The 10,194-nt window shown below is 37.1% G+C and overlaps 1 protein-coding gene across 1 annotated transcript in view; it reads left to right on the top strand.

Moving 5' to 3' along the window:
• The window catches only part of TDRD12 (tudor domain containing 12), a 30,959-nt gene that overhangs the window by 17,788 nt on the left and 2,977 nt on the right, over positions 1 to 10,194 (top strand). Inside the window, exons 16-24 of the mRNA XM_010141494.1 lie at positions 323 to 456; positions 541 to 761; positions 1,435 to 1,534; positions 3,444 to 3,631; positions 4,295 to 4,505; positions 5,030 to 5,122; positions 6,011 to 6,180; positions 8,230 to 8,348; positions 9,394 to 9,445. Of these exons, the coding sequence (XP_010139796.1) occupies positions 323 to 456; positions 541 to 761; positions 1,435 to 1,534; positions 3,444 to 3,631; positions 4,295 to 4,505; positions 5,030 to 5,122; positions 6,011 to 6,180; positions 8,230 to 8,348; positions 9,394 to 9,445 (1,288 nt within the window). The remainder of the gene's footprint in view (positions 1 to 322; positions 457 to 540; positions 762 to 1,434; positions 1,535 to 3,443; positions 3,632 to 4,294; positions 4,506 to 5,029; positions 5,123 to 6,010; positions 6,181 to 8,229; positions 8,349 to 9,393; positions 9,446 to 10,194) is intronic.

Raw genomic sequence — 10,194 nt, 5'->3', positions numbered from 1 at the left:
TTCCTGCATTACTTCAAGTGCTTTCTGTCTTACTGAAGTGAAGCACTTGGCTGTGGGCAATTCTGTTTAATTCTGTGGTACTGATAAGAGATACAGAATTATTCTAGGTTATTAGATGCTAACATGAAATGCTGTTTCAGCCATATGCTTATGAAGCGTATTGACTGAAGAAATACAGTGCCTTATGTAAGTTTATTGAGAAAATATTTTTCTTAAGTCAGTGGATGGGGAGAAGGAAACAACCATTGCTAGTGTGATGTAATACTTCACGTGCTTGAGGTGTTACAGTTATCTTATGTTTGTCTGTAAAACATGTGCTTAGTTCTAACAGATGACTGCATGCAATCTTTGGGAATTACAGATGCAACTTGTGTGGTACATTTCAGTTTTCCTTCTCCAAGAATCTTTGGTCAGCGTCTACACAGCATGTCTGACAACTTCTGTAATCTGATTAAGGTTTGAGTAAATCTTTTTACGGGTTTATATTACATTTGATTATCAAGTGGTGGATACATAAAAGCTTTTAAAAATTTTTTTTAGAATTCTTCTGTAGGTCAAGACTACACAAAGGCAAGGTCAGTTATTCTGCTAACAGAAACCAGTGCATGTCACGCACTTGAAATCCTGCGCTATTTGCAACACACAGAAGCTGAAATTCCCCCAGAATTGCATGATTTGACTGCCAAGGTGCTAGAAGCTGAAGAAGATCGGAAATTTTCAAGGCCACTGTGTGCCTGTCTTAAAACATTTGGGTTTTGCAAGTAAGGAAATAGCAAGTTTTCTTGACACTCAAACCAGATTTTGATAACTTTTTTCCTGTTCAATGTTGTATCCGTTTCAGTCTTTTTTTGGTACTTCTATGAAAACAAAACCATTACTGTTGTTATGGAGACCAATCACACATGGTCTGACGTAGCATAATTCATTGTAACTCCTGTCTACATATACTTAAGGGAACTTCAATATAGTTTTGATTAGTATTCTAACCATAAGTGCCCAAGGTTTGTGCTTTGCTCTCTCCCAGTCTTTTGTCCCTCTAGAACTCTAGAGTGGGTAAGTAGATGATGACTTTCCTGAGCTGAGTGCAAGTGCATTGTAAGTATTAAGCTTGCAGGAGGAAGCGATAGTGTTCTCAGGTATGACTTCTAGTATAAGTAACTGTTCTGCAAGTAATAAAAAATTGAATGTTAGTGTTTGGTTTAGTCTGAAACAAGTTTTCTGGTTTGGGTTTTTTTTTTGTTGTTGTACAGACTTCTCCACCAAGAGCTTTTTGGCAGTTTCTGTCTAACCCCCAGAGTCACTGGTGCCATTTGAGACAAACTAAATTTTGAGGGCTGATGAAATTTTAGTGCGTAAAGCTGATGTAAGTCACGTCAAAATAGTTTACAGCTGAAAACAAAGGGCTTTTTCTAAAACTGTTTTCTTAATATATAGGAATAGAGCAGTGTGTCCAGATCGTCATCAAATTAATTTACAAATGGATGTGCCCCAGAATACACCAGATAAAATTATACAGACACCTGGATTTGTGACAGTAAGTGTTACTTACCTTGGTTCTGGGTACCAAGAATACAGGTCTTAGCTACTCAGCATATCACTTTTTTATAACATTAACATTAGTATGTATACTATATCTCTTGAATGTTTGTTATTTTTGAGTCTTCTCTCCCTTGCATAAATAAGTATGCCAGATTTTCCCTTAATCCTTAGAATCACCTGCAAAACAGTTTTAATTCAAGCCGAGTTCACCTCAGGTTGTCTTCTGTCTCCTGCTCTATGGGAAAAGGGCTTATGTTCTGTTCAATCCTTCCCTCTATAAATTGAGACCCTGTACCAAAATTAACAAAGATTAAAGTTCCTGTAAACTTCAATTATATTTGTTGTAGAGGAAACACAAATTAATATTTTAGAGTGAAATGGAAGATTATTCATGTTTTGTTAGAAGTGAGCAGTTTTTCCTAGCTGATATATTCATGCAAAACTTCTGAAAAATTACTATATTCTGACCTTGTCATTTGAAACTTGTATTTTCATTTGCGATAGCTGCAGAAAATGGGATACAGCTCTTTCCTTATTTTCTAGATGGAATAGTTATTTCCTACGAAGATGGCAGTGCTCTTTGAAACTCATTTTGATCCAGAATGCTGTTCTAACTGGAATTTTTTAATAGTTTCACAGTCATGAAACCTTCATGATTATTGAGTTGTCTTTGCTGTGATGGTTCTTCATATGCCAGTAACAGCTTATATCTTCAGCTCCCTTCACCTGGCTTTTCCGTTACTTCTGTAGTAGAGTACCTTTCCATACACCCATTACTGTACAGTCTCTCTCGGCTCCTTGTTGGATGCGCGTCACTGAGGGCAAGTGTGTAGACATAGGTGCTGCCTTCCAAAGTTGTTATAAGCTGCTTCCACCTTCCTCTCCTGCAGAATTCAGGTGCCTTCACATCATGCAGTTAACGGGTGTTACCCATTTCTAAAGTCATAGATGGTGAGAATAGAAAATAAAGGAGAACTGGGTGGATACGTTGGTGTCATGCCATTCCGGTCTAATAAATAAGCTTTTTTTGGTAGGTAAGGGTTCAAACACTTTGACAGTCTCCATATATCCAGCTTTAGTGATGGATGGATTTTCTGGATTTAGTGGACGCATTTCATGACACTCCTGTTAGAAACTCGCACTTAGCTGTGGTACACTCAAGGCAACAGTTGTGGCCTCTTCCATTTCCTCATCTGCTCCTGCTGACTGCAGAGCCTGGATGGCTGTCTAACAAATCAGTTACCACTTTGATAAGTATTGACTGACTTTCTTTTTATTTGAAGCCTGGTATGATGTTTCCTTACTTCGAGAACCTGAGTCTCATTGTGTTTTTTAGGGTTTTAAGTGTGAATTACTTTGGTTGTTATTACTTTCCTGTCTGGCCTCATACACACAGCTATATCTCTGCTTCTGCCTGGCATGAGCCTTTGGACAGAATACACCCAGCATTTTATGCATTAGTGTTGATAGCAGTTTATTAACTGCTTTTCATTTAAGTAATTTTACAGCAAAAAGTGAAGACCTTACACTTTCCCAGTCGGTTCTTCTCCAACCTTACAGTGAACACTTAGAATTAAGCTTGAACAATGTGAAAAGCCTTAGTGATTAGTGGTTTGGCAGGTGATAGTACAGTGGTGTTCATTTAAGTGGAATACCACCAACTGACACCTAACAGTTCCTGCTGTAGAAATCCCGACCCACTGTTGACTGGACTATGGGCAGTAAGTATTACTCATAATCTTATATAATAATTCATAACTACCTGAAATGTGTGTATGCAGCAGCATCTTTGCTACCTCTTTGGGCTGGAAGGAGGAGGGTGATCTTGAATATGAAAACTTATATTTCATTACTTCAAGAAATCATCCAGTCCTCCTTTTTTCTAATGTATTTTATGCTTTCAGATACTGCCTCTTCACGTTGTAAATGCAACAAACTACTTTGGTCGAATAGTAGATAAACCAAAGGACGAATATACAACTCTTGCTGAAGAAGTTAATGAGTATTTTAAGAAACCTAGTAATAGAATTTTTGTTAAAAAAGTGGAGAAGCTAGCATTTTATGGATTATGTGAAAAAACACTTTTTCACAGGTAAAAGTGTTTTGTTTTTTGAAATTATTCATGTGCACTTTTTTATACAAAGTAAAAAGAAATAGGATGCTGAGGGGAGACCTTATTGTTCTCTAAAACTACCTGAGAGGAGGATGTAGTGTGGTGGGGGTCAGTCTGTTCTCCCAAGTAACAAGTGATAGGACAAGAGGAAACGACCTCAAGTTGCAACAGGGTAGGTTTAGACTGGATATTAAAAAAAAAAAAAATTCTTTACTAAAAATGTTGTCAAGCACTGGAATGGGCTGTGGAGTTGCCATCCCTGGGAATATTTTAAAGATGTACAGGTGTAATACTGAGGGCCATGGTTTTGTGGTGACTTGGCAGTGCTGGGTTAATGGCTGGACTCAGTGATCTTAAAGTCTCTTCCTACCAAAACAATTCTGTAATTTAAAACTTTTGCTGTTTAGTTAAAGTCAACAACCCACCCCAAAACCAGCAAAATATCACTGCTATTCAGATCATTCTTTAAAAAGCTATCACGTATTCTTTTAAGTTACCAAATGGGAAACAGAATGACTACTCTCATGCACAGAGTTAGATTTTTTACTATGACAATATCAATTTTTAAACAAAGGTAGATGAAAAAATTCGTGTAGCCAATAGTAGGAATAATTCTGTGTTTTCTCTCTAAACCCTCTGAAGGATTCAGGTGGTAGAGATTTCCCCAGAAGTGGAGGAAAATGGGTTCTTCAATGTTGAAGTTAAATATATAGATGAAGGTAGAACAAGTCAAGTCCAGAACTATCAGCTGCTTCACTTACCTGCGAAGTTCCAGCGTCTGCCACCTCAGGCTGTGGAATTTGTAGTTTGTAGAGTGAAACCCATTGATAATGAAGTTGAATGGAACCCAAAGGTAATACTGATCATTTTACGTGGTATTTCCTCCATGTTCTTTAATTTCTCTCTGTGTGTTGTTTTCTTGTAGAAGATAGTTATGAACTGCAAACTCAATGATCAAATTCCATTGTTTATTAGTATTACCAGAAGTATCTGCTATTGGGCCAGGTGCTAAGTCAATTTTCTCTTTTTTACTTACAAATTAATAAAGCAAAATTTATGGGATTTTCTTCTCTATGATTTAAATGGCTTCTTTCAGAATTAGTCATTGCCGCTTTTGAATCTCTGGGGAGGAACAGGGTAGCCTCTGTAAATCGACCTGTGTGTGAGTATTAATCCATTAAGAAAGCTCCCTCCTTGAAGTCTAGTACTATTTTAACTTACAGTGAAGTCAGACTATTTCACTGGTTTACTCAAAACTGGGTTTATTTATTGAATACCCTTTTCATTGTTAAGCTCCAGAGGCTTCATTATAACTAAAATAACTGTAAAGTTATGTTAGTATATATCTGAAGTGCAGAACAAATTTGTTTTTTCTAGGTAACCGATTATATTAATTACAAAATTAGAGGAAAAACACATGAAGCAAAAATAGTACATACCTTGGGAAATACAGCTTGGGTTGACCCAATGGTAGGTATAGAATTGTAGCATTACAAAATATTTGTGTCTAAACTCCTTTATGACAAGAGCACCCTTTCTTCTCTTTCCGTATGTCTGTTCTTATTTTCATTTCATTCTATGTGGTATTCACATAATGGGGGTTAATTTACTGGCTTAGTGTTTGAGCACTGGAAGAGGTGGTTCAGAGGTGGCAGAGTCTTCACCCTTGGATTTACTCGGAAGCAGTCAGGGCATGGTGCTGGGCAGCTGACTCTGAGTGACCCTGCTTGAGCAAGGGGGTTGGACAAGATTAGCACCAGAGTAACCACCACAGCCATTCTGTGATAAATGTGTGCTTGCATAGAGGTGGAATACAAGAGTGAGTAAAGCTTGAACTTTAGACATGAGAGCCCAATATGCACCAGTAACAGAGCACTAAATTAACTATAAAGGTCAGATAGACTATTCTACAAAGTTAACAAGTATATCTGGGAAGTACTAGTTCTTAGGGTTTTGTCTTGTAAAACCAGTCCCGTAGTTCATCACATATTCCTCTGGTGTACCTCAGCCTTTCTCCAGCTTCTGTGCTTTTGATTTTGTTTAGGGTTTTTCTTACCATACTGCCTCAGCAGTTTTATTTGGATCTAGAAGTTACTCTATGTGGTGTGTATTTTCACCGTAATTTGTGAATCAGGGATAGGATTGTTCACTGCATTGCACCTTGGTTCTGGTAGGTGGGACTAGCAACTAGTTACTTGAGCCATTATCACAATGAACAAGATGTGTGATACTTGAAAGTGATTAAATATTGTTAGGTTCCTGTTTGAAAATCAGGTATGCTTAAAGCTTTACTTTAAAGGACAGCTTAGAGTTGGAGAGAGAACATAAGATTTCCATTTTGTATGTTTGTAATTCAAGGTCCGGGTTACCAGAATTTCAGAGCTGAAGGTGTCGGTCAATGAATACAATGTTCGGTCTGAGATTTTGTCTACAGGTCTGGGAACTGACAATCCAGAACATATAACGCAACTTGAGAAGTTGTGCGGACACGTGAAAGTGTTAGGTCATGCAAAGAACTCAGAGCCTTTGTAAGTGTTTACAACTTTTTTCAGCAATGCTATTATTTAATTTTAACTGGATATTTTCATGATTCGTATTACTGAATGTGATTTTCATTTAAGCACAGAGTTGATACGTTGGCTTCCCTTTAACTATTCTCTAGCCACATAACCATCAGAAGTACCAATTTTAGAAAATGTTCAACTAGTATTTGATGTAGTCAAGCTTATAAAAATATGGAGTCTAAATTAAAATGCTGTTACCTTTGTTATGATCAGTGGCTTTTTTGAATGCTGACTAGTCAGTAAATAGTACCAGTCAGTAGAGTATATCATTGGTGTTTGTACAGATTTGAAGCTGAAAAATGCAGCCAGTTCACTTTAGAAGGATTAGGACTGTGTATTCAGTGAGCGTGTCTACGTGATGCTTTTTGCAGTAACAGCGTTGTACATTTTTTTCCTTGCCTTGTAAACTTTTAGAACTGATTGAATACAGTATGTGATGGAAGAGCAGATGTCACTGTGATCTGTTCTGGATCCTAGGACCCTTGATTTAAAATGCTTATGAGCAAGACATTGGTAGCTTTTGTCTGGCCTCTGTGTGGCATCTTGTTGGGGAGTTTCTTTAGCTGCTTATTCTTCAGTTTGCGGAGCTATCATTGAAAATATAATTTAAATGTATTTGTCTGACCAACCAAGTTTTTTAGTATTTAAAAAGAGAGATACCTCAAATACTTCCTTTCAGAGAGTAAATACTGCTTCTTAAACAAAAAAAAGGCTGCTGTAATACTAGCATGTGTTGTCTCAGGGCTGGGCAAGCTGATTAAGACTGTTGTCTCTGTGACTTAACCAGTCAACAAGATGAGGAAGCCTAAGACCCTCCATAGTTTGTTTTCAAGTTAGACTGAGGTTCCTGCATTTCTATCTAGAACTGTACCAGAGTTTAATCTTAACCAAAGGATTTGGGCTCTTTTCTATAGTTTTTGTTCAACCTTAAAAATCACCATTTGAGAACACTGCACTGTTGATGCTCGGAAAGCTTTTTTTCAGGTTTTACTCCTTTCAGATGGCTCTCGGGTTTCTGCTACCTCGAGGACTACCTTTTTCAATTTATATCTTCTTTCATGCTGTTACAGAACAGCAAGGTTGGTAACCTTCTAATGGTCACCAGAACGTGTAATGCCAGAGACCAAACAACTTTATTGTGGTGGTGTGTGCAGCAATTCCAACTGAAATATCTGTAATGCAGCTGCTTGGATTACTTTCACTAAGGCTGATACTACTGTTGAAACACTCAGAAGTGACTGCAGTCTTTTTAGTTAAATAAAGGCAACTCAGAGAGCTCCTGTAAGGCGAACTTAATTTGGGTTTTTTGCAGGAATATGTTCTCCCTGTTGCAGACTATGCATAGTTACATGTTGATAATGCAGGTTTGGGTTGCTTCATCACAGATTTAAATTTTATAAAAGAAACGTATCCTACTTAGTATGTGGCAGATTACTTTCTAGTTCAACAAGCGTTCTGTATCACTCTGGGGTTTTTTGTGTAGGATTTGTGTGTGATGTAATAGTCTCTTACTCTCTGGTGGTCTCACTGAGCTCTCAAGTAGATTGACTCTTGCAATGTGTCCTGAGTCTTGAGTCCAGCTAGTGAAGCCTCTAGCTGTACAGCTGGAAAGCCGGAGGTCGCTTACTAATAAATGAAGAGCTTAGAGTATTCTGAAATTTTTGCTTCTTCCAAGTCAGAATGAAATATGACCAAACCTACTGGAATTTTTTCTGGAAGGGAATAATTTTCACATACAGCAAGGCCAGTAGTTTTAATGATTAAAGGAAATGCTGATACCATCAGAATTTTGAATGTTCTCCTAGCTTGGATTTCTGAATAAATGCTTCTTACTGAGTTACTGAAGTTCAGCAACCCTGAACTATTTGCAGGAAGACATTATATTGTATCTTTTTCTTACATAAATTAGAATGAAAAACTTAATGAAAAGAATTTCCGTCTATGATAAGGAATCCTTTAAATATTAAACATTTAAACCTTTTCTTTTAAAAAAATTTTTTCTGTGTTGAAAAGAATAAAGGAGGATACAGCTGATCCAGAGAATGCATCCAATCCACAGAGTATGTTGATACAAGATCATCTTAGTGAAAACTGCAATTCTTCTAAAATTGCTTTTGGGAATCATCCATGCGGTAAATATTTTCATAATTTCAAAAAATTTTTGAATGGTAATTAAAGTTGGGTGCTTTAATGTCCTAAAAACCTAAAAGTCACTTTACCAAATGCAGACTTCTCTGAGCATAGAGTAGCACCATATAGCTAATGTTTACAATAAGCCACAGATATCTTAGAGTTAGGAGCCTGGGGATGCTGTGAGTAAGCCACAGATGTATTAGTATTTAGTAAGTATTCTGTCGATGAGACATTCAGAATTGTCTGAAACTCTGAATGGAGTTTGTGAGCAGGAAATCTCTCTTGTGGAGAGAATTAGCATTCTGCTGTCTAAGACCATAGGGTTTAAGGAAGTTGAAATCTGCTGAAATATGAGGTGAATATTTTTCCCTGGGAGGTTGTTTTTTTCTGAGATTCAGGGTGGTACAAAATGACTGCTGCTTTTTTTTCTTCTTTTTTAACCTAATGCTCAAGGATGTGGTATTCAGTTGGTAGAGGCTTAAATGTACATGGTTTTGTCAGTCATTGAAGGGGGTCAGAGGATGATCTGGCAGCACTTGGCATGTGGGTTTGAAGCAATGAAAGCTGAGTTACTAAAGTTGCAGCAGACAAAAATTAAATTATCCTGGGGTGCTTATCATAGAAGGCTTTTCCTGGTGTAGTAATGCGACTGTAATGCTATGTTTCAAGCTGGGATGGTAACATCAATATTAGGTATTTCATTCTTGAAACTGTTTCTAAAATTATATGGTTCAGGTTTCAAGTAAGTGATATCTGGAGACTGGAAAAACTTTTACCTGGCCTGGAAAATTGTGCATTTTCGGTGTGGCTTTTTTAAGCCACACCAACTTCAATATCTTTTTCAGTCAAAGTTTTCAGCTGAATTACTAAGTTAATGAAATCTTTCAAATAGGAAGTACCTGATACAAATACCAAATGTAATCTTGCAGTAGTAATTTGATTGCTAGCAAGATATTTTTATGATGGCACTGGGATATTCTGGAAGCATCTGGTTTCTCTGATATAGATAAGTATAAAATACCTTTCTGGGTTTCTTCTTTTTAGATGTAGCTCAAAGTAAAGAAGCAGAAGAGACTACCATGCATCAGCGTAAACGGTACAAAAATTCAAAGCAATTTGTTTCCAAGCTTGATTTTTTTTTTTTAATGTGAACTGCCAAACAGGACGATCATCCTTACTGAGATTATCTGTTTTCTGAGTAAATAGGTATAATAATAGGTGGAAGTATTCTGTTACATCAGTGTTGGGTTTGAGATTACTGTTGCTGTTAGATACATAGGTATATACACACATCATCTTGTGAACCCCTTAAGTAAATTAAAATGCCCTTTTTCTTGCTACTGGAAGCTAACTTTATCTGTTAAAATTGCCTAATCTTTCATTAGACACCATACTAGTAGGAAGGGAATGAAAACAAACGTATTTTCAGCTCTGACTTGGTCTTGTCTGGATTACGTTTTAACCAAAGATTGTCCTATTTGCAGTCTAAATTATAACTCCTACTCTTCTGTCGTTGTGTATTAGTACTTAACAAGATGAATCAGGTTTGTGTCTCTCCCCCAAGGCGATTCCATTCTTAAAATAACAAAGAAAAGTAAAATCTAACTTGATTTAGAGGATGTGTTCACGATACACAATTACGACCCATTTCCTTTTTTTTTCTTGTTTTTTTGTCACCTGTCAGTGGTTGGCCCAGGTACACCAATCACAGGAACTGTTCTTTCCTCTCTCGAACCTCTCTCCTGTTCCAGGAGAAGAGAGTTAAAAGCAGAGATAAGAAAGAAAAAAATTTGTGAGACCTCTTAAGTTTGGGAAACTAAAACAAGTTTAATAACAGCCCCCCCC

The sequence above is a fragment of the Buceros rhinoceros genome, unplaced genomic scaffold (assembly GCF_000710305.1).
Source record: "Buceros rhinoceros silvestris isolate BGI_N320 unplaced genomic scaffold, ASM71030v1 scaffold12848, whole genome shotgun sequence".
In the NCBI taxonomy this organism is placed as follows: Eukaryota; Metazoa; Chordata; class Aves; order Bucerotiformes; family Bucerotidae; genus Buceros; species Buceros rhinoceros.
This window is presented reverse-complemented; position numbering and strand designations above follow the sequence as displayed.